Source organism: Triturus cristatus, chromosome 5_1 (genome assembly GCF_964204655.1).
Source record: "Triturus cristatus chromosome 5_1, aTriCri1.1, whole genome shotgun sequence".
NCBI classification, from domain to species: Eukaryota; Metazoa; Chordata; class Amphibia; order Caudata; family Salamandridae; genus Triturus; species Triturus cristatus.
Window position 1 is genome coordinate 648069481 of NC_140587.1, and position 25327 is coordinate 648094807.

Here is a 25327-nt window from a genome sequence, read left to right on the forward strand (position 1 = left end):
TGCCATAAACCCTCTCCTTCTGCGCGACCCTGCTACAGAACCACTTCCGACCGACAACCCATACATGGTCATGCCTCTCCTTTGATAACCCCCCTTCCCCTGCGCCCCATTGTCTGAACTGGTCCCAGGCCATCACCTAGCCCTGCGGATGCAGTCTATTGCCCCTACTGTAAGGGAAACACCCCACATCAAAGGGATTACAGTAGAATCAAAGCCCCTACCCCCTGAGACCCGGCCGGTTGCACACACCCCCGGGAATTAGCGGAATTCCCTGCTGCGCGATAGCCATCTCCCACTGCGGGTAGGGTGGGAACCTTTACTGTAACCATGTGTGGGATCGGATCTGAGCCGGGGCTTCAGGGGATATTTCCCCGCACATCAAGGGAATCTCAAGAATGTACTATGTATAATAAAGCAATAAACCAGTGTATAAGAGACCAGGTCTCAGAGATGCAGTTAGAGCACCTCGTGACGATACCTTGCTGTCTGATCTGATGTGTTCTGCTCCGACGGAATAAAACCTTGTTTCCTGCCTTCCAGTCTCCAGCGCCTGCCTCTTTTATTGGTAAATTATCGAGTGGTATGAGAGGCGATTACCGCCGGGCAAATACTTGAAAGGATACCGACTGAAACTGCCGCTACCATTTAACACTCGAGGCCTTGTGAGAATTGCCTAATCCCCTCCCCGTCTCATTTTGAGCTTCACCGTCCTGTCCCTCTCCTGCTCTGACCCCCCTCTCCTCCCTTGCTTCTTCCCCCCACGGTATACTCTTGCCCCTTTCCCCCAATACACCTTCCCACACCTCTCCCATCCAGAGCTTACTTCACTCCTGTCCCCTGACCTCTCCACACACTGTCAATAGATACTCTTGCCCCTTCCCTTACCTCTCCTTCCCACTCTTCTCCCCTCAACATGACCCCCCTCAATCATACCCTCACCCCACAAGACCCCTCTCTCTCCAAACACAGCCCTAACTCATGGTCCATTCTTTATCCCCCGAATCAATCAAAGAACGCCCCAAAAAACTTTAAACACAAATTACTCATCCAAAACCCGGAAATACTTATTGTTGATAATTACATCAGTCTCACTTCCCCCATTAAAACCAACTACATCGTTTATTCTAAACGCCCCTCCAAATGGAAAAGTATCTTCCTACAACATTTCCCAATCACCTACTCAATTAAAATTCCCTATGGCTTCAAATTATCTACCACCCCCTCACCTGCCTTTCCTGGTGAAATTGACATCTCGATCTTTCAAACGGGCAACATCCTCATCCAAGCCGCTGAATCCCACCTCACCACTTTTGAACACCACTTCAGCACCCTAACCCTCAACCTTTACAAATCCGCTCCTAACCTTCCCTTCTCTCATCCACTCAATGCCCTACCGGTCTCTCCCCTACATCTCACACCCCTCCTCCCCCTTTCCTCCCCCCAGATTACACCATTCCCCACGCACTAAACCCACTCGCCCCCTCCACTGATATCTCCCCTGCCAACATCACTCCTTCGCTGCCCTCCTTTTTTCCACCCTCCTTACTAACCTCTCCCCTTCTTGTTATCCCCTCTACTCATCCATGCTCCCAATCCCCCTAGCACTCTAACATCCCATCCTCCCCCTCCTCTAATACTCCGACTCCTTACCCCCTGCCTTCCCTCCTTTCCCCCCAACATGAATGCCTTTCTCTCCTCCCCATATCCCCTTCCACTTCTATTCCACCTCCGACCCCTTCATCTCCCCCTCCGAAAGCCTGTGCTCACCCACACAATTTCTTACCGCCCCCTACCCCGGAGGATATCCCTCTCCTTACCAGTCACTCCCTCCCAACATCATTTCCCTCGCCCCCTAAGGTCTCGTATCTCCTGCCCCCTGTCACACATCCCCTCACCCTCCAACCGTAGCTCTCCGCCTGCCCCCCCACAGCCCTCTCACCAACTCCTATTAACAAACCCCCTCCCAAAGCCGATACTGAACTCCCCCATCACCCCCTTCCGATTATGTCCCATCTCACTCTTATATTCCAATCTCTACTCAACATAGAACGCGTCATCTCCACATTCTCTAGAGATCTTTCTCATCTTAGACTAGATTTCAATGCCCATAGGACCAAAACCCTCCCTTTTTGGGTCAATGCCCACTGGACTGGCCAAAAAAACACCTCTACCGACAAACCTTGGAGAACGACTCCTCTCCACTGCCATTTGCATAGACCTCTCCGCACCCCCAGCCATCTCTCCCTGGCTGACCTCAATGACCTTTGCAACTCCTACCGCCCCAACTCTCCAATCAATAATCTTCCACCCCCCTACTCCAACATCCCCGCTATATTGGTGACTGATAGAAATCCCCTCTCTCCCAGCTCTCCCAGACCACCGCCTCAACTAACCACCATCCACTCTTGCCCTCCTCCCAAAGGTAACCCAAACCTCTCACATGCATGCTTGTAAATTGTTGTTCCACTGTCCAACACGCCACCGAAATTTCTGAAACTATCCTTAGCAAATCCATAACGGAAACCTGGCTCAACGATCATTCGACGAGCATCTTGGAGTTACTCTCCCCTCCAGGATATTCTATTCTTAGAAAAGATAGAATTGACAGAATAGGTGGTGGTTTAGCCATCATATTCAAGATAATAACTCCGAACACTCCACATTCGAATATCTTGAAGCTGAACTTAAAGTTCAAGGTTCCCACCCAATTCAACTACATAATATCTGCCCCCCTCCTGGTGACCCTCTACCCTTCGTCGATGAGCTATCCAACCTTCTAACACATCCTCAATATCTAACTCTAAAGATCTCTTCCTTGGAGATCTTAACCTTTATTTGAATGATACCGACGACCCCACTATCACCCTCTTCACCAATCTTTTCGAGATCAATGACCTCATACAACTATGTCAATCCCCGACTCACTCCAAAGGAGCCATCCTTGACGCTATCATTACTAATAAAGACCTGGCCTTCTTATCCAATATTGTACCCATCAACTGCTCTGACCATCATCTCGTGCTGTTCACCATAGCTGCAATGGCACCTCCCTCCCCACCAAAATCATAAAACCTAGTAAACTGACCAGAAATCTAAACCTCATCCCACCTACAGTACTAGAGTCCAAACTCTATGCTCAACTTCTCCTTATCCCTCCCTCACAAAAAGCAAATGAGCTTACTGGGCACTTTAATAAAGCAGTCACAGATACCCCCGGGGAAACAAAAAATAAAAATCAAAGAACTATCCCATCTAAATCATGGTTTAACTCAGAGCTTTACAAAGAGAGACATACACTTAGATTGACGGAAAGAACCTGGAGACAGCATCCCTCTCCCGCACATCTGGCCTTACTCAGACTAGCCAGATCATCCTATAAGAAACACATTTTTAACGAAAAATCATCCTACTTCCGATCTCAACTCGATCGGGCAAAGAACAGACCCAGAGAACTGTTCAACATTGTTTGTAACTAAACTTCTTCCGCACCACCTATACCATTGGCTTCAACCTCCAGATGTGAAGAAATGGTTCACTTCTTCTCGGATAAAATCGCGAACATTGAACAATCCTTCCTCTCAACTCTGATCCCTTCCACCGCCCAAATCACTCCAGACATCCCCTCTAGAACGCTCTCCACATTCCCCGCAACCCCGGATCACACTACTCACACCTCTTCCCAGCTTACTCCTTTCTCCCCACCATCACCTTTCCTTTCACACTTCCTCTATAATACCCCCCCCATAATCTCTCCTCGCATTTACCCATTTCCACTCTCTTGTAACCAATCACACCAATTTGCAACTAAAAATCAATGCCTCCTGGCATAATTTCCACCCTGTATCTGAACACGATGTCTTCAACATCATTAATACCTCCTTGGCCTCGGGTTGTGTCCCCGCCTCCCTTCAATTGGACAAATCACCCCCATTATTAATAACCCTACGGCTGACCCCAATGACCTTAACAATCTCCGCCCCATCTCTAACCTCCCCCTGCTTTCCAAAGCACATTGATAAATTCAACTTACTGGACCCCCTACAATCTGGCTTTAGGAAAGGCTGCAGCAGTGAAACTGCAATGCTCAACATTGTCGACGACATACACCACTCCCTTGACAATGGTGAGACCTGCCTACTAATCCTCCTTGATCTCTCAGCTGCATTCTATACGGTCAACCATGCGGCTCTACTTAATGTTTTCAGAGATCGTTTCGGCCTTAATGGCATGACTCATAAATGGTTCGTCTCCTACCTCCAACACAGATCACAGCAAATTAAAATACACAACTGCCTATCTAACCCCACTTCGGTCTCCCTTGGAGATCCCCAAGGATCGATCCCCTCTCCCTCTCTCTTCAACCTTTTTATGGAACCCCTCACCCAACAAGCTGGGATCAACTACCACCTCTACGCCGAAGATACCCAAATCTACCATAAGATCAAAACCCACGCTGATATCTTACACCTCAATAACACCCTCACCAAGATTCAATCCTGGTTCCAATTAAATCATCTCAAACTTAACCCCAAATGAACTGAAATAGTTTTCTTCTCCCCTAAAAACAACCACCTCCCCATTCAATCCTGGATCTCTGACCTCAATGCCCTCAACTGCTCCCTATCCCTCGCCAACTCAGTAAAATCCCTGGGTATCTCCCTCAATACTAACCTAACCCTCAATGTTCACATCAAAAACTCTGCTAAAAGGAGCCCTCTTTACCCTCCGTCATCTAAAGAAGATTAAACACTTCATCCCCACTGAAGATTTTAAACTAGTTGTCCAATCTCTTATCCTATCACGTATTCATTACGGCAATGCCATCCTCACCGGAATCCCTAAAATCCACTTTGCTCCGCTTAAATCTGTGCTCAAACTTGCAGCAAGGCTCATCACCGACTGCAAACGCTTCGACCACATTTCCCCTGCCCTCAAAACCCTTAAATGGCTCCCCATCGAAGGCAGGTCCACCTACAAAACCGCTTGCATCACACATAAAGTTTTCCACCAAAATACTCCAACATACCTCACCAACAAAATCTGCAAAGCGGGCAACACAAGACCCCTTAGAAGCTCTAACGCTCTCCTCCTAGTCCCTCCCTTACAAAAAAAGAAATCCACTCAGTCTCGCTCCTTTTCCGGCAACGCCCCAATCATCTGGAATGCCCTACCAAAAGACCTACCTTGTAACCCCTCCTACTCCAGCTTCAAAAAAAGAACTAAAATTACACCTCCTCAATACATTTTGGGGTGTCTAACATGCGCCACGATCCAATGCCCAATAGTCTTAACTTGCCCTTCTCCCCTTCTAATCTCCCTTGCCCCCCCCCCGTTTCATTTTTACATTCTCTCTCCTCCCCCGCCACCATCCCCTTGCCGCCACATCCTACTGGTGCTGATTTCCCTCCTACCCTCCTCCTCTACCTCTCTGTTCTCTTATTCTCCTGTCCCTTCCCTCCTAAGTTTTCCCCTATGCCTCTCGCCTCCGGTTGCTCGCCTAACCTCCCCCCCCCAGCTGTCCACCTGCCTTTCCCCTTTTCACGCCACCACTCTAAACAAGATCTCCCACATCTTGATATCACTGATGTATATTGCCCTAGCTCTCTCTATTGGTGTTCTGCAATCTTTGTTGACTTAAGCAGTTTCTAGTTTTGTAACATGTTGATTTGTTTTTCTGTTGATTTATTGTTCCGCAATGTGACCTCTTTCCTACCCTTGTAAAGCGCTCTGATACCTCTGGGTCCAGCCAGCGCTATATAAAACTTCTAAAATAAAATAAAAAATAAAAAAAAAGTGTACAGTACATTATATTACTCCTTGGAGGAAAAGTACTTAATAGAATTATAGGAGCTATGCAGTTATTAGTATATTACAGGGCAAGACTGCAACATCACACAAGCTTAACTGCCTAATTTAATGACCTGGCTTGCAAAGGCTTACACTTCTGTTGATCACCAGTGGTATCCACTGCATTTTACCCGTAGCTAGAGAAGATTCTTTAGCAAGGGGTAAATATAGAAAACAGATACCTGCTCATACAGGATAGCTACACAAACATTACTGATTTAAAAGGGTATGGAAACGTATTCTAGGTTTGACATGGACAGTTTATGTTGATTTGGCCAAAAATGGACTAACCAACTCCTACAAATGCGGTAGCCACTTGATTTGAATCAACACATCCTTAAATGGTCTATTCTGCAGTCTGTACCTCTCCAGTCTTCTTCATCGATTTCTTTCAGTCCTAAATTGTATAGTCTTCGATCACTGAAAAAGAAAAGACACAAAGAGAATATTAATCATTGCATAAGGCACATAATCAAAAAATTAAAATAGGAGATAGAACAGTAAAGATTTAAATGTAAAGGCTTCCAACTCTTTCTATACAGGTCAAATGCAGGTCAATTAAACATTATTACAAATTCTACGGCATATTGCAAAAAGCACGTTTCAAATATTTACTTATTATGAAAATAGTAATACTGCTGAAACTAGTGAAACAAAGGCTTAGGTAGAGTTTTCTGGACAGAAATGCATGGGACAAAAGTGAGTACTGGGAAAATGTTGCACATCTAAACTTTGAAAAAGACTTCAATTTAAAGCTAACAAACCAGTATTGAATGGCACCTATAGGGCAGTCACACCTGTGCAGAATGGGAAAAGTCATCGTCTGGCTCGGCCTGCAAGAGAAACTACGCTGATCTTATTATTATACTTCAGCATTTGTTAAGCGCGTAGCTACCTGAAGGCATCCCAGCGCCAGCAGCGTCAGGCAGAGCAGCAGTCGAGGTGGTTACCGAGCCGCGTTCTGAAACAGCCAGGTTTTCAGGAGCCTCCGAAGATGATGAGTCACTGAGTGAAGATGCGAGGAAAGAGTGTTCCAAACTTTAACGATATTATATGAGAAGAAGCGGCCTCCACATCTAGCCCTTTTCGTATTAGGGACTGACGCTAGGAATAGGTTAGCTGAAAGAAGGCATCTCCTAGGGAGATAGAAGGTGATGATAGAATGATTGATTGGGGAACCTTTCCCCCCAAAGTGTCTTGTGGGCTATACACAGAGATTTGGATTTTATTCTATTGTTGTTTGGCAACCAATGTAATGTCTTCAAGGTAGGCTTGGCAGACTGAGTTTTGGGAATAGTAAGCAACAATCTGGCTGCACAGTTCTGTACGACTTGGAGTTTTCATACCGTGGACTCCTGGACACCGAGGTAAAGGGAATTCCCATAATTCAGGCGGAAGAGAACTAGCGAACATACTGCAGCTCAGTATGGTTCATTCTTAGCAGCAACAGTCTTGTCTTCTGCTACAGCTTCCAGTCCTACGTACCTCTACAGCTACAGAGGGCAGGCAAGTATGTGTGGACTGTGCTATCTGCACTCAGACCCCCCTCTGCTTCCTACCTCTAAATTAGTAGTTCCTCACCGCAGTAGCTGAAAGCAGAATCCACTGTGCCTTGTGTGCTTAAGCCTGGAATACACCCTACCTCTTACTACTGTGCAATTATAACATTTACAATTGTATTTTACCTAGCCTAGTGCTTGGTACCATCATGTAGTTTACTACACAATATTGACGATGTTCTTAAGGATTTTCAGCTATGTTCCCATAACAAAATGTAGCAAATGCTTGGTTCAACTGTCCAATATACCCACGCCACTCAGATTTTAAAGGGCAAAAAGAAATGTCATCTATTTCAGACATTTAGATAAACTACCTTGCCAAACTGGTTCTCACTGAGTATGTGAGTCGACTAAACACTGTTCTTTGCTTTTTGTTGTTTGCATTATGCTCTTCATAACACCATTCTCGGAATCATTTGGAAGTTAAAACAGCCCGGGTAAATGCTCACAGCATACCATCGGGTTTCCCTTCGGGCAGGGTTACCTTCAATTTCAGAGTTTAGGTCAGGGTGGATAACAGGCGGTTGTGGTTTTACAACATTTAAAAAACGCACCCTTTTCTCCATTCTGACCTTCAAAATTCAGAGGCAAGTGCTCAAATTCGCGCGCGCATTATGCTGGTAAGAAGCTTATTAACGCCGATTCATAAAGCAGTTCAGATGAATCACTATCCATGTCCAGTGGAGTCTGCACTATTGGAACTTATGGTTGGTGGCGACTATATAGTTCTCAAAGTTTTTATCAGAAATTTCAGATTCAAATTCGTCACTCTATATTTTTTCTCCACTGATCATTTTTGCATTTACTTCAGATTATATTTTTTTTCTTCAGACCTTTGCCTGTCAGTGTTTCCATTTCTTTGCCTGTCAAGAGCAACTGATTCTCGGATAGCCTGAAACATTTGGCAAGTCAACATCTTTTACTGGGAGTAGATTATTCCTATGCAGGATCGTGTACCAGGTTAAATTCTCTTCCTGTCGCAACTGGTATACAGGATGCTTTCTTTCCATCAGATTTACTTTAATTTACCTCCGTCTCGATTCCCTAACTGTTGGAAGACGTATTCCGTCTATAATCTTCCAGTCTTTTTGGTTCCCTCTCTGATCAGGACTTGCTTTCTTCTACCTGGGACTTCAATGTGTGCTAAAGCAAATAAAAGTTGTTAGGCTTGACCCAGTTGTTGTTTCATCTTATGTACAAGTTTTAGATGAGAGTATGCACATGCTCTGTTCTAATGTCACGAAGCATCCCTGTTTCACAGTTTAAAAAGGTTGAGACTTATTGCGCTTGGCTCATCCATCCTACTGATGCAACTGTTTGCTACATATCTGAATGTGACGTTCAGCCAGATGCTGAACTTTATTTTTAGGTCTGGAGTTAGCCAAGACCTTTTTATTACACTAAACTTATAAGTACCACATACTTATAGGAGCTTTCAGCTAGTACTCTTTACCCACTGGTCTGTTATTGGGTCATTCAAATTTTTCTCCCGCCCTCTGCAGCATATAGAATGGTGCAAAGGAGCGGCCCGCTTTAGCCATTGGCTAACTTCACTACAAGTGATGAAATTTTGCCCTTTCATAAGTAGGCTATCCACACACAAAATAGTTCCATTCAATGCTAGGGTCTACTATGGTAATGTGTGCGTTCCAAGACCATAAAATGGTTTGCTTTTAGCCAATGTTTTTCTTTTGCTTGACTGACGAAGGCTCAGCAATTTCTCCAACAATCAGGTTTTGAAAAAACATGCAAAAATAAAACAGGCATTTACAAGCCAAATGAATGGCAGCAGATGCCCAACCTATTGGCTCGAACAATAGCTTGATCCTTATATAGGTCTGCAAGGACAGTGGTTGTTACTTTAGGTTCATGGATTCCAAACTAAGATTAGAACTTAGCTGCCCTTATTGGGTCTGGGCTGTAGCTCCTACTTTCCATAAAGTGTGGGGTTTCCTGTTCTGTTGTCTGGAAGCACTTTTAGGTGAAGGGGGTTGGTTTGTTCATTGTATGCATTTCATCACTCCAGGGTTTTTTCTAGAACTATGTTTTTAAAACAATCATGGATCTTTTGAAAACAATCCAAAATGATTTTTTTAAACAAGTGTGATCATGCACAGCTGGCTGTTGGCCAAGGATGAAAAAAAGTGGTGACCCTTATACAGAATAATTCTGCTGTGCCTGGGGACATGTTTATGTACTTCAGGTACAGGGATTCTGATAGAAGACTAAGAGCCTGGTGTTGAAGAGACAGGAGCAATTATTAGGTAAAAGATCACCTGTTCAGAATCGTTATAGTCGTGTGGCTGGGACAAATGTATGTAAGAGGGGTATACATGACAGGAATATCCTAAAACACATGACAAATGGTAACAGCTATGGGCTTAATTAGTGTGCAGGGAAATGGTATGCCAGGTGTCATAGGTTTGGCATGTTAATTATGGAAAATCATTACAAAGGCAGTAGGCCTACCTTGTTTACTGTGAAAAGCATATGTTTAAGTCAATATGCACCTACGGGTAGGTTGTTATTACTCTCTAATAAAGCCTAGAGAGAAGTATTTTGTTACATGAAATGTCAGATAACCTTTGTAGGGGAATATTTTAGTGTAGCTGCTGTGTTATAAATGGTGTTAAAGGTTGACTGGAGTTTGAACCTTAGTCAAGCAGGAACCATCATCCTAGTGAATGTAGGGCACCAGCAGACCACAAGTTAACCTGTGCTGACACCCTGGTAGCTTGGCATTGAGCAAGCAGGCTTAACTTGGAGGCAACGTGTAAATTATTTGTGCAACACTTTAAACAGTAAAACAGGGACACACACACACACACACAAAGAGCCCTCACTAGATTTAGACAAAATAGAGCTTAATTTAATAAGTAAAACAAGATCAAAACAACAAAAATCCAATTAGTGAATTTGGAGATATTAAATGTTAATGATTTTAGAACAAACAGCCCCAAAAGGTGTAAAGCGCCAACTAGGGACATCTGGTTGTGCTGGACCGAGACAAAGCCACAAGTTCAGGCTGACTGAGTTGGAGCACGTGACTGCTACAGGGATCTGGTTTGGCCAGCCAAACAGAGTACCTTAAATCCTGGGTTGCAGAGCGCTGAATGGATCCATGTCAAAGATGCGTTGTGCAGCCGAGGCAATGCATCAGTTCTGACATGCGGCGACGCTGCGGTGTGAGGTCCTGTTGTGTTGAGGATCTCACCAACGGGGCTTGAAATGCTAAGTCCGGAGTCAGGGATGGGTCATGCAATCGGGCGATGAGTTGCGAGGGCCTGCGCCGAGGATGAGTCACGCAGCTGCTGTTCCGAAGGCGATGTGGGTTGCGGCAGTGATGAGAGTTCTTGAGACAGTCCAATACATGCAGCAGCAGCGATGCAGTGGTTCTGCCCAGGTTTCCGCCGTGCAGCAGAAGAGATTAAATTGGTTCCGCTGGATCCACAGAGGCTCGCACAGTTGGCCTCAAGTTTTTTATCATTAAAGTGTACCAGTGTGTAACCGTCTTGTAATCTATTTCCTGAACTTTCTCAACCCCCATTGTTTAGCTCTGTATGAAAATAGCTGTCTGTGATGCAGCAAATTGAGACCAGCTACTTGCCTGTGTGAAGACAGTCGATCTCCCCATCGCGACAGTAAAGAGCTGTTTTTACATTGTCCAAGAAGAGTCTATCTTTTCTTCAAATTTAAGTTACCCTGCAATAAAGGTTTGAGTGACTTCCTATGACAATTTCCCTGTGTGAGCTGCTTTGCCTTGGAAAGTGCCCAGGGCCAGAATCTCTGCAATTTATGTCTCCTGAAGTTCCTTGGCTCTTATAATCCTGACCCCTTTCTTGTCAATAATCTATATTACTTCAACAAATAACGGATATATGCTTTCTCATATTTCACAGTTTATATCCCCACATACTGATACCGTTGTTGGTATTTCTGGGGAACTGTGCTTAGGACTTTCGTGGCCTGCACCTTCCAAGCTTGTAAAAGAAACGCACAAACCTATTATTGAGGGTCTGGGGATTTACCGAGACTGTGACTTTAGCACTTTTAAATTCAGCAATGAATAATTTACTTTACTCCCTTAGTGTTAAACGACTACCGCATTGACAAAGGGGTAGCACACCAAGCATGATACTGCCATACAATCAGGAATAAATGTTGTGCAATGCACATCATATTTCCTCGCTACCTCTATTATACAATGCATGCATACTATCAGCATCAACTTTGCTGCGACACAAACAGATCAGATGTTAGTCCCGTGTGTACCTCTAGCCACTCTTTCCACATAGGCAATATTACAAACACACATCTCTCCAAACAACTACCTGTAATCGTTCTGGGACCGCGGCGCGAGCCGGGTGTCCCCCTGGGAAGGTTCGCGCGATGGTACAGACCACGCAGCGAATCACGAGTTAGGTAGGGGACGGGGCTTAGGTTTTTCACCCGGGAGAGGCGGTTAGGCGGGAAACGAGCGCTGAGGCAGAGAGACGGTCGTTTTTTGTGACCCTCCCTCCCACCCTCTTTTTTCTGTAAAAAATATATATATATATATATTCACAGAAAAAACCATAGGTTTCAGGCACGTTATAGTTAGGAATTAGCATTTAAAAAACCTCAGAAATTCACTGAAAAAACCATAGGTTTCAGGGGTGTTATAGTTAGCTGGACTTTTCACTTGTACAAAACCATTGAAATTCCCCCGTTATAGTTAGTTCAGCTAACTATAACTCGCGCGCCCGCAATGCACTGCTGATGACGTCACATATTACATCACTCATGACATGGTCAGTGACATCACTGATGACATCTCAAATGACATCACTGATGACATCACTGATGACATCATCCAGTGAATGTGTGTTTTTCTGAAAATTAAATATGTTTTATATATGTATATCTCAAGGTCGATGGAAGAATAAATGGGTATATAAGTGTCTAAATGGATGATTTGTTTTTGAAAAATTGATTGTGTAACTGACTGATTAAGTGTATCATAGTGAATACATGGCTTAGTGAGTAATGTTTAAATATGTAAATATCTGTATCAGTCTCTCACTTTGTGTATAAGTGGCTGCATGGGTTGGTGAGTAGCTACATGGGTGTCTATATAGGTTATTAGTTGGTTTTTTGAGTATCAGTCTGAGTGTCTGCATGGTTCGGTGGGGGGTATTACGTAGTGCATAGGTGCATGAATGAGTGACTCACTGTTTGTATGTGTTGAACACAGCATGTGTGCAGGACTGTATGGGTGGATGAGTGTGTGTATGGGTGTGTTAGTGAGTGAATGACTGTCTCAATAGTGTCTTTATGAGTAACTACATATGTTTTAAACTAGTATATGTGACTATTGGTGTATATATGTGAGTATATGTGAGAGTGAGAGATTGAAAGAGTTTCTGTATGAATAAGTATGTGTTTCTATAAGTGATTGTTTAAAAGACTAAGTATGTGTAAGTTTCCGTAGAAGTAAGTATGGTGGTGTGTGTATAACTGTATATGCAAGTAAATGTATGTTTGATTCTTTATTAGCATGAGTGACTATGTGTGTGAGTAACTCTATGGATGAGTGGCATTGTGTAACAGGATGTATAGGTGTATGAGTACAAATGATGAGTGAGTACATGTATGAGTGACTGTATAGGACTGTTGGTGAATGAGTGGATGTGTATGTGGATCTTAGAATTACTGAAGAGGTTGTTGTAACTGGTATTGGTATGTCCATTGTTTTGAAAATTTTAGTCTCTATTTTTGAATGTGTGTATCAAAGGTTATATTAGGGTGAGAGGAGGTCTGCCACTCTATCACAAGGATGATGTCATCAGTGATGTCATCAGTGATGTCATTTGAGATGTCATCAGTGATGTCATGAGTGATGTCACTGACCATGTCATGAGTGATGTAATATGTGACGTCATCAGCAGTGCATTGCGGGCGCGCGAGTTATAGTTAGCTGAACTAACTATAACGGGGGAATTTCAATGGTTTTGTACAAGTGAAAAGTCCAGCTAACTATAACACCCCTGAAACCTATGGTTTTTTCAGTGAATTTCTGAGGTTTTTTAAATGCTAATTCCTAACTATAACGTGCCTGAAACCTATGGTTTTTTCTGTGAATTTCAAAGGTTTTTTAAATGCTAATTTCTAACTATGCCTACAGAGATAGGACATGTGAAGAAAGAAGAAAAAATGCACAGAAAGAAACAAAAGAAGTGCAGAAAGAAGCAACAGAAGTCCTCAAATACGAAGATAAGTGCAGGAAGAAGGATAACGTGCAGAAAGAACAAAAAGAAGAGCAGAAAGAAGCCTTGTTGCAAAATCATCCTGTACCCTCAACTTTTTCAGACGGATACTGGTGGTAACTGAGTCTGACTAACCAGTCCTAGAGCCAGTGCTATGTTAAAAGACACTTAGAATACAGTGAAAACACCTACATACACTAGGGAACATTATGCGTTGGGGTCCCCCTGTGATTAGCATGACCTCCTCTGTAAGCCCCTAGTGTATAATAGGGCATGGGGATTAAAACTACCTCTTAAAACAGGCCACAGGGCGTTTTTGCACACGTTAACTCAGGCCCCGTCCCCTCCCTTCACCACTGTGTGAACACGCCCTGTGTCCATTTTTAGTTGGGAGATTAAGTTCATTTGAATCCTGAGGGTCCCTAGGGTCCAACTAGCCCACTAGGTACCTCCAGTAAGTGCCACAGAGTTGCGTTGCAGAGAGGTGTAAAAAGTGGCACGGCCTGGACCACCTCTCTGCAATGCAGCTCAGTGGCGCTTACTGGAAGCACTTGGTGGGCTAGTTAGCCCCCAGGGGCCCTCAGTATTGAAGGGAAATTATATCCCCAATTTAAAACGTGCCATAGTGCGTGTTTGCACACGTCACCTCAGGCCCCGTCCCCTCCCTTCACCACTGTGTAAACGCGCCCTGTGGCTGTTCTAAGTTGAGAAATTAAGTCCCCCTGAATCCTAAGGGTCCCTAGGGTCAAACTAGACCACTAGGTACCTCCAGTAAGCGCCACAGAGCTGCGTTGCAGAGAGGTGTAAAAAGGGGCTTGGCCTCAGAACACCTGGCTGCAGCGCAGCTCCCTGGCGCATACTGGAGATGCCTGTTGGGGGCGCGTTTGCAGAGTGCTGCACGGAGGGGGCATGGCCTCTGGCACGATGCCAGTCTTTTATTTATTTTAGTTTTTTAAGAAGGGGGGCTGTTTGGTTCCCCTTCTTATTCTAATTTATTGGCCCTGATGACCCCATCCCCCAGGGCCAGTCTCCTAATTATATTTTTTTGACCCCAATCCCCAGGGCCGACCACTGTTTTTTATTATTTTTAAAAAATATATATTTATAGACACACCTAGGACATGCTGGACAAACCGTACGTACCTATCACCATGACGATTTGCGTGATATTCATTAAAAGGCGACTATGCATGCAATGAATCCACGTGGAATGTATTTACACCACTAGTGAAGCTCTGACATGTCTGATGCCCTACCGTGCCTAATCCTGGTAGACACCCTTGTCGTTTATTTATACAAACATGGGTAGCTATTGACGGGCACATTTAATACACATGCACACCAAGCCATTCAAAGGGGATTCGACAAAAATTCGACCAAAACTATGCAAGAAACCCCCCTCACGGTTAATAAAACACACATCCACTGCCGGATGTGTAATACTTTTTATTTTACTCTCTGGAAAGGGGACGAACATCACTTGAGAGTCACAGCGTGCTCCTGACAGAGCCCAATGCTGTGTTACACCCACCATTGCCTGCCGAGTGCCACACACCTCTGGGTTGTATTCCACTAGCTAGTGCATATGCTATGACACTCTCTAGCCCATGTGCACTGTAACACCACCCTGTGAATATGTCATGCCACACTTGTCTTCGCACGGGTTATATTGCCCCATCTAACGTGCCTTTCTCGATGCCTATGTTATAACGCACAGTGCTATGCCATACATATTACAATCTGGGATCCATATCTTTGTCACAGTGCATATGCAACGTTACACTCCCCAGCACATATTTTATATTACAACTTTAGAGACTAGTTAGGTTACACAACACTGCCCTGTGCATATTACACTCCAAGGCGCATATCGCATAGCACGCGCTAGTGCCTGTGCTATCTCGCGCTCTCCAATGAATCTGTCATTGCGCACAATGTATTGCATATTATATTTCACGCCCGGTTCATCTTATATCACACTTTTTGGTGCATAGTTTATACCATACACTATATCTAGTTTTCATTTTCAATCGTGCTCTCAGGACTATGTTCTATATAACACTGTGTTCACCTACCCTTTTCACGGGCATTACATTTTGCAATAGGGGGTGGAGGGTCAGGGGGTGTTTCTGCCAAGTGAGCCCGGAGTCACAGTCACAAACGTCCTCTTCTTCCTGAATAAAAGTGAGATTATGCTGCATACTTGTTCATATTTTAAGTAGTTCGCACAGACACAATGTTTTAAAAACAATAAAGTTCCTAATACCCGCCTTCTCTGAACAGTTAGCTTGCTGCCCCATCCCCTTCCTCCCTATCCTCTGTTGTGTGAATCCATGGACTAGCCTCCTCCCTCCTGCCATGCATGGTCTGATGTGCTGCCACTGCCCTCAATTTAGTATGATGTACCAGTCCACTCCTCCTGCCCTCCATTGCCCAATTCTATGCCCCATCATTGACCTCCTGCTTAAACTCTGTGCTTAGCTTGCTGCCCCTATTCTCCTTCCCCCTGCCCTCCGATGTCTTTGTGCATGCCCCTGCTCCATCCTTTTTGCCCACCATGTCCCATGGACCTGCCACTCCTATCTACTCTGAGTGTTCTGTTGAGCTGCCACTCCCCTCCCACCTGCCTAGCATTGCCAGATGACTGTAACCTGTCCCTGCCACCTCCACCCTGCCTGTCCACATGCCATGCCCCTATCCTCTTCCTCCTGTCCTACATGGTCCATTGTACTGCCACACCCTTCTGCCCTCCCTGGTCTGTTGTGCTGCAACTGCTCCTCCTGCCTGCCCTGTGTGGTCTGTTGTGAGGTCCCTTCCCCTGAACTTTCTTGTCTGTGCACAGGTCCTGACCCTCCCTTCTATCCTCCATCGTCCTTTGTGCATGCCCCTCCACCCTCCTTCTTGCCCATCATAGCCATTGTGCTGCCACTAACCCTCCCACTTGCCATGCATGGTCTTCTGTGCTGCCATGGCCCCTCCCACCTTCCCTGTGTTGTCAGTTAGCTGCCCCTGACCCCCTCCCACCTTCCATCCATGGTCTGTGTGTATGCCATCACAGTCTCACTGTTGCTCTTCATGGTGTGTCTTGCTTCTAGTGCCCATCCTGCCTGACCTCCATGGCTATCTTGCTGCTCCTGCCCTGCCCCCTTGCCCCCAGCCCTACTCCCTCCCTCCTGGCTTGTCTGTTCCATTGTAATGCCCCTGATCCATCCCTCCTGCCCTTTATGGTCTGTTATGCTGCAGCTTTCTCTCCTGTCTGTCCATTATGGTCAGCTAGCTACCATTGCCTCTTGCCCCTCTGTTCTCTGTTGTCCATGTGCATGGTCCTGTCCCCTCCCTCTTGCTTTCTATGGATTGTTGTGCTGCACTACCGTCCTGCATGCCCTGTGTGGTGTATTGTGCTGCTGCAAACCCTGATGCCTGCCCTGCAGGGTCAGTTTGGTGCACCTCTCCATGTCCCTCCTGTCCTCTGTTATCCAAGTCCATGTCCCTATCCCATTTCCTTCCATGATCCAATGTACCATACTTGCGAACATTTTGAACTTGGTAAGAGGGAGATTTTGAAAAAAAACTGGGTATTGATTTTCCCCTTTGAGTTACATTGAAAAAGAGGATATTGTAGACAGGAGACAGATCAAATAAAGCCCATTTGAGCTTAAAAACATTGGACGTTTCCTGGCTGAATCGGGTCTGTTGGCATGTATGGTTGTACTACCATTGCCTCTTCCTTCTGCCCACAATGGTCTATTACATTGCCACAGCCTTGAAGGAGGGTAGATTTTGTATCACAGGGGGCCCCTGGCCCGTTCTGTCCACACCTGAAGTATGAGACCCTTGTCCTTGCCCTGCCAGCTGCATTTGTAGGCCGTATTAAATTGACCAGCGGGTCCTGTGTTGCTATATAATTATCCTGAGACATCCTTACCACTCAGCCAGCATAAAACCCCTGTGTAGGCCCTTCTGTTCAATATGTAGGCCTCTTTGTTAAATTGACCATAGCTCTGCAATTTTAGTGTATAGCAGTCTGAAGGCAGGTCTGCGAGGCCTTCTGATCCAAACTAGTAGCCCCCACCCTACCCGAGTGCTCCGTGCTCGGTATCAAAGTTCAACATCCCCCTGAAGCTGTCGACATACAGTAGGCTGCATCCTGGACTGGTACTTGCTTCCTGGGCAGGTTTCCCGTTTTTAAGGAAGTGGCAACCGCAGAGCGTCAAGTTAGGAGAACTGAGGAGATTTTATACATGAATATATTGAATTCCCGTACAATACCCATTATTTTCTGCTTGCTCTATGGAACTTACGATAAGCGTTTGGCCTGAGAGACTGACCTTTTCACCCAGTCCATTGTCAGCATTAAGTGGGTAAATGACGAAATGTCTGGTAAAATCTGCAGACGAAGCTTTTGGGTAGCATACGTAGGTAGATGTAGCGTGCAAAGGAGCCCACAAAATGATATAAAAAGGGAGCACCCACAGATATCGACGGACTACCTCGCCGTCTGTATGTAGGTTAACAGGCAGTGCAGGTTTTCCCCAAGAGCTGGGAGCTCTTGTCTTCCTTTGCTTAAAATGTCTTGCTCTGCTTTGCTTGAAGTATCTTATTCTATTTTACCTATATGAAATGTCATGTTATGTTTAACCATTGTTCTCTTTACTTTTGCATTTAAAAGATTTTGTATTGTAATTGCAGGAATGCTTGATCTAAGAATAAACGTGAGTGTTCCTAGGTAACATTTTCCTTGGTGTAACTTGTTTCTCATGATGCATTTATAGATGTGTTTTCTCTCTCTCTCTGTCAGTACATTAATTGAGATACAGAGAATATTATGACAGCTGTATGATTATCTGGATTCTGTATTTTGTACTTTATGTCTCTATTCTGCGGTTTCTTTGAAGTTGCATCTTCTCATTAAACTGCCATTGTATTCTGCCTCCAATTCCATGTCTCATATGTCTGTTTTCTTCATTTTTGGAGCAAGCGTTCCTAGGCACCCCGGCTCAAATTAAGGTGCCCCTTTTGTCCCTGACTTACTCTCCTGCTCAGTTCTGTGGTGGCTCCCGGGGATCTGGGGACCGCCCCTAGCTTCCTTGACCCGTAATAGATCTTCCCTCCAACAGCCTCTCTTGCAAGTCCTGTATTGTTGGTTTGTTGCCCCTGCCCCCCTTTCCACTGCCCTCCATAGTCTGTTGTGCTTCCACGGCCCTTCCTGCCTGCTCAGTGTGTTTAAATTGTTGCCTTTGCACCCTCCTACCTGCCTTCAATTTTCAGAGTCCGTGCCCCTGGCCTCTGCCTCTCAACAGTATCCTAATGAACAACTAGATTGCTAACATTCTATATTTATTACAAAAGTGTGGAACGCCTGACATCATCTTGATGTAATCAAAACTGTAATACCTAGAGCATTTCCTTTAGAAATTACATATATGAGAGGGTCTTATTGGCATCAAAATTATGGTTAGTGCTCTAAAAGACTAAAATAAGGACATATTTTCTGAGTTTTCAAATAGCGACAAAGCACTTTTAAATTATTTGTTATCTTTATGTTTTTTTATCCAGTTGACCACTTGATTAAATGTTGCACTTAGGGGAGAGGATGTGGTGTTACTTCCAGAACTGCAGACTTTGCAACTGGGGAACCAGGTTGAAGTTTCTGCTTCAGCTCGACATTCTGTGATTCTGGTCAAATCACTTAGTCTCCCCATGTCTACAACCAAAATGAATTTGTTCTTGTGTGATGTAAGCAATGCTCATGTAAAGCACTCCAATACCTGACAAGTCTGCACTATATAACACTGCAAAAACACAAAATAATAAGTGTTTTGCACACTTCTGTCATTGGGCTATATTTGGGCTACATCTGGGTGATTTTGGGCTACATTTGGGCTATTTTGTCTCCGGTGGCCATCTTGGGAGATTTATTTGTTATGAAGTTTCCTAATTTTCTCATGTACTGCAGTCTCCTCAGTAGGAAATGCTTTCAGTTTTTTACTTTGATTCCATCATGAAGGTATTCAGATATGTCACACATTTGCCATAAATTCTGAATGTTAGCACTCTAGTTGCTCATTAGATCACTGTAGTAAAACTACTGCACCATGGAAGTCTGCTCCTGGTATTAAAAGTGCATGTTTCAGTCTGCATGTCAGAATTTTTTAATGAAATAGAAGAGGATTTGAGAAGTCACTCAAAATGTGCCCTCATTTTCTTTCTTCAGCATTAATCATAATTTCTATGGCAAAATGAACCTCCTCATTGTGTTCCTTTTTAAATTAAATGTTTTAAGTTTTACCAGTTTATTCCAATCAAGATGGCTTCAGGTGTGCCATACTTTTGTCATAATGAAGACAGTAAGCGCTCTAGTTGTTTTTAAGAACATTCTGGGACATTCTGTCATTGGGCTATACTTGGGCTACATCTGGGTGATATTTGGGCTACATTTGGGCTCTTTTGTCTCTGGTGGCCATCTTGGGAGACTTATTTGTTATGAAGTTTCCTAATTTCCTCATTTACTGCAGTCTCCTCAGTAGGAAATACTTTCAGTTTTTTACTTTGATTCCATCAAGAAGGCATTCAGATGTGTCACACATTTGCCATAAATTCAGAATGTTAGCACTCTTTTTGCTCATTAGATCACTGTAGTAAAGCTACTGCTCACCAGGGAAAACTGCTGCTGGTATTGAAAGTGCATGTTTCAGTCTGCATGTCAGAATTTTTTAATGAAATAGAAGAGGACTTGAGAAGTCACTCAAAATGTGCCCTAATTTTTCTTTCTGCAGCACTAATCATACTTTTTATGGAAAAATGAACCCCCTCATTTTGTTCATTTTTAAATTAAATGTTTTAAGAGTTACCACTTTAATCCAAGCAAGATGGCTTCAGGTGTGCCATACGTTTATCATAAGTAGGACTGTTAGCGCTCTAGTAGTTCTTTGGAACACTCTGGGAAGCTGCAGTAGAACACAAAGGAATCAACTGACAGTCTCTGCCCTTGTTGGATGTACATGTTTTACTGAGAATGTCAGACTTCATTCTCACATGACTGAGAAAGATAATGTGAATTTACAGAAAATAAGCTCTCAGTTTAGCCTATAGATCACCTTCCAAACCTCTGTGGTAAAAGCATGAGAAAATATTTTTCTCTCAATCATGATATCCCAGCAGAAGGCTTTTTCACATGGTGAAATCACCTTAGAACAGACCACAATTCCTAAAATGAGTATGGTACCATCAACAAATGATTTATAATGTAACTAAAGTCTTAAAACCTTCTATTAACTGCAATGCTTTTTAATGAGGTGCTATCATGTATATTGGTCCCAAGATGGCTGCCAACACTTCTTGGATGAAGTGCTGACAGCCAATCAGATCTCAGGATGAGATGTGTGGTTAGGCTCCGCCCACATATATATATGCTTTTAAATGCTATTTTCTCAGGAAATACAGAACAGATTTACACCAGACCTGCAAAAGGCACTTCCTTGACCTTATGGCTACCTCTCTGCCAAATTTCAAGTAATTCTGTTCAGCCGTTCGGGCTGTAGCTGTGTCTAAAGGTCCTATGGAAAAATGCATGGGGAAAACGCGTTTTGGGACCCCCCTTTTTTCTCGGCCCCTGCTTGACGAATCCCCCCGAGACTTTCAGGGTAGGAGCGGAGCGTAGCGCCCCACCTATTTTGAAAATTTCGCGAGGATTCGTCGACCGGCGCCAAAGTTATTCCAAATAGAATGTTGCGGATTTCCTATGGAAACAGGGTCCTAACTATAACTACCTACTGGCGACCGCCAGTAGGTAATATATATATATATATATATATTAATGAATTTTTTGATCTTAAGTCACGTTTAGGACAGGTGACATTTTGTTTCATTTCATGTGTGTTTCTTTCATGCGGTTTTTTGAGGGTTTGGATAGTCTGGAGCGGGCTTATCCTTCCCTCTGGGGCGGGGGGAGGGTGGAAGAAAAGCTGGACAGGTTGTGCTGGACCGAGACAAAGCCACAAGTTCAGGCTGACTGAGTTGGAGCACGTGACTGCTACAGGGATCTGGTTTGGCCAGCCAAACAGAGTACCTTAAATCCTGGGTTGCAGAGCGCTGAATGGATCCATGTCAAAGATGCGTTGTGCAGCCGAGGCAATGCATCAGTTCTGACATGCGGCGACGCTGCGGTGTGAGGTCCTGTTGTGTTGAGGATCTCACCAACGGGGCTTGAAATGCTAAGTCCGGAGTCAGGGATGGGTCATGCAATCGGGCGATGAGTTGCGAGGGCCTGCGCCGAGGATGAGTCACGCAGCTGCTGTTCCGAAGGCGATGTGGGTTGCGGCAGTGATGAGAGTTCTTGAGACAGTCCAATACATGCAGCAGCAGCGATGCAGTGGTTCTGCCCAGGTTTCCGCCGTGCAGCAGAAGAGATTAAATTGGTTCCGCTGGATCCACAGAGGCTCGCACAGTTGGCCTCAAGTTTTTTATCATTAAAGTGTACCAGTGTGTAACCGTCTTGTAATCTATTTCCTGAACTTTCTCAACCCCCATTGTTTAGCTCTGTATGAAAATAGCTGTCTGTGATGCAGCAAATTGAGACCAGCTACTTGCCTGTGTGAAGACAGTCGATCTCCCCATCGCGACAGTAAAGAGCTGTTTTTACATTGTCCAAGAAGAGTCTATCTTTTCTTCAAATTTAAGTTACCCTGCAATAAAGGTTTGAGTGACTTCCTATGACAATTTCCCTGTGTGAGCTGCTTTGCCTTGGAAAGTGCCCAGGGCCAGAATCTCTGCAATTTATGTCTCCTGAAGTTCCTTGGCTCTTATAATCCTGACCCCTTTCTTGTCAATAATCTATATTACTTCAACAAATAACGGATATATGCTTTCTCATATTTCACAGTTTATATCCCCACATACTGATAACGTTGTTGGTATTTCTGGGGAACTGTGCTTAGGACTTTCGTGGCCTGCACCTTCCAAGCTTGTAAAAGAAACGCACAAACCTAATATTGAGGGTCTGGGGATTTACCGAGACTGTGACTTTAGCACTTTTAAATTCAGCAATGAATAATTTACTTTACTCCCTTAGTGTTAAACGACTACCGCATTGACAAAGGGGTAGCACACCAAGCATGATACTGCCATACAATCAGGAATAAATGTTGTGCAATGCACATCATATTTCCTCGCTACCTCTATTATACAATGCATGCATACTATCAGCATCAACTTTGCTGCGACACAAACAGATCAGATGTTAGTCCCGTGTGTACCTCTAGCCACTCTTTCCACATAGGCAATATTACAAACACACATCTCTCCAAACAACTACCTGTAATCGTTCTGGGACCGCGGCGCGAGCCGGGTGTCCCCCTGGGAAGGTTCGCGCGATGGTACAGACCACGCAGCGAATCACGAGTTAGGTAGGGGACGGGGCTTAGGTTTTTCACCCGGGAGAGGCAGTTAGGCGGGAAACGAGCGCTGAGGCAGAGAGACGGTCGTTTTTTGTGACCCTCCCTCCCACCCTCTTTTTTCTGTAAAAAATATATATATATATATATATATATATATATATATATATATATATATATATATATATATATATATATATATATATATATATTAATGAATTTTTTGATCTTAAGTCACGTTTAGGACAGGTGACATTTTGTTTCATTTCATGTGTGTTTCTTTCATGCGGTTTTTTGAGGGTTTGGATAGTCTGGAGCGGGCTTATCCTTCCCTCTGGGGCGGGGGGAGGGTGGAAGAAAAGCTGGACAGGTAAACCAAAATAGTCAAAAAGGAAATGATGCCATTGGGGCAGTACATGGGGTAATTTATGGTAAATTTTGGTTGGGGTATTTTTGGAATTGTTTGTGGCAAAAATGTTTGGGAAGCAATTTGATAATATTTATATTGTCTCAATAAGTGGTTCTAAGTTACCTGTCCTAATAAAGTGACCTTTTTTGCTAAGTCAAAATTTGGTGTGGTCTGTCTTATTGCGCGATGAACAGTTAGCACCATGATGCCACCATTGGTAGATGCACACTACACAAATGCTAGGTTACATAACATAACTTGACAAGCGTCACTTGTGAGTCCTACACATTGAAAACGATAGAACAAAAAACAGAAAATGTAGATTTTCCCCAACTTTGTCTTGACATAAATTTTATGTCAAGACAAAGTTGGGGAAAATCTACATTTTCTATCTATGTTGACAATTTGGCCGACTAGAGGCTTGCTGCTTTTGAGTGCCATTTACTTTTTCTAGGCCTCTGCTGAACAATAGTGCTTCTATTAGCAAAGTAATGTATTATCCACTTACTGTGCTTTTTGGTAAGGGCCTTTCTCAGAGAGAAAAACTAGCCATTTTTACACGTATTTCAACTGTAACACTAAAAAGGCACTCTAATTGGGGGTGGGGGGAGAGGCAACAATGATATAAAATCACAATGAATATATTTTATTACAAAAAGCGCGGTATAAAAAAGAGGTATAAATACATATCAGACATCACTGAATCGCACAGACATAAATTGTTGCAAAAGCAATACACTGCCAAATAAATATATATTGCACTACTTATCACACATCATGTATCGGGCCTAATTTTCCTTTCACAGGAAACTGATAAACAGTTTGTAGTTTATGGCCCATAGTCGTTATTCCACAACAGATTATTTACCCAATTATTGGTCGGTGTTCTTATGAATAATAATACCATTAGTAAAGAAAATTACAGCCAATATAACTAATGAAAAAAGTAGCCAACACGTGTTTCGCGTGGTTTGGTGCACTGACACTTTATGGCTATTTTTCTATTCAGAAGGACTCAAAATAGTTGCTATCTTCATTTAAAATGTATCAATATTATAGAAATAGTCATCTTTTACATCGAGTTGGCAAGGGATCCCAAGACATATCAAGTGCTCCTCTTGCCCAAAGTACAGGTATTTTTCTATTTCCAAATGTTACTGGATTCAATGTAAAGGTCCGTTACCTTGTCAGAGAGGTGAGAGGTGTACAGGGGAGAAAGTGACAGGAGGGGTCACTGTCTTCGCTCTCTAAAGTCGCCCTCTTCAAAATACAGAGTTTAAGACAATCTAAGAAGAAAGCGCTATAAAATGTTCTTCTGCAAAAAAAAAAGTGCTCCAAACAACATCAGCTCGGTCTAATTTCACTTTAAACAAATGTACGTGAAAACATAAGAATTGTACGAGCGCTTACTTTGAAAAGGCTCTGGAGCAAAGACAGACAATGTCACTGTCCTCACCGGGCTCATCTAAATGCAACACGATCTCTGCCACCATGCTCCACCTTTCGCACAACATGATGGTTCCCGCGGAGAACAGCAACCAGAGATACCTTCTCTGTACGCGGGGGTGCCACACAAATGCCCCAGTGCCTCTTGGCGACAAGCATCGAACGTGTGAGTCGTGCCAAGATTGCGCTTTATCACCGGTAAACACGGTAATCACTGCGCACGAGGACCGAAACAGCGGCTCCAAGTAAACACACTCAATCAGGTATAAGAAAACATATTCTATTTAGATAGGGCAGTACTGTGACAATCAGGGATTGGTTTGTTGAACTTTTGTCATGTGACTGGCTGGGAAGCTATTGCCAACTGTTCATTGGCCAATAGTGCTCTGAAATTACACGGCTGTGGATTGGCCGAGAGACGTCTGCCAA

At 43.9% G+C, this 25327-nt stretch overlaps 1 protein-coding gene across 1 annotated transcript in view; it reads right to left on the bottom strand.

Moving 5' to 3' along the window:
• TGS1 (trimethylguanosine synthase 1) overlaps nucleotides 1-25242 on the bottom strand; it is a 255651-nt gene extending 230409 nt beyond the window's left edge. Inside the window, exons 1-2 of the mRNA XM_085605608.1 lie at nucleotides 24863-25242; nucleotides 6212-6267 (exon numbers count right to left, since the gene is read on the bottom strand). Of these exons, the coding sequence (XP_085461734.1) occupies nucleotides 6212-6267; nucleotides 24863-24966 (160 nt within the window). The 5' untranslated portion in view covers nucleotides 24967-25242. The remainder of the gene's footprint in view (nucleotides 1-6211; nucleotides 6268-24862) is intronic.
• Between the last annotated feature and the right edge of the window lie 85 nt (nucleotides 25243-25327).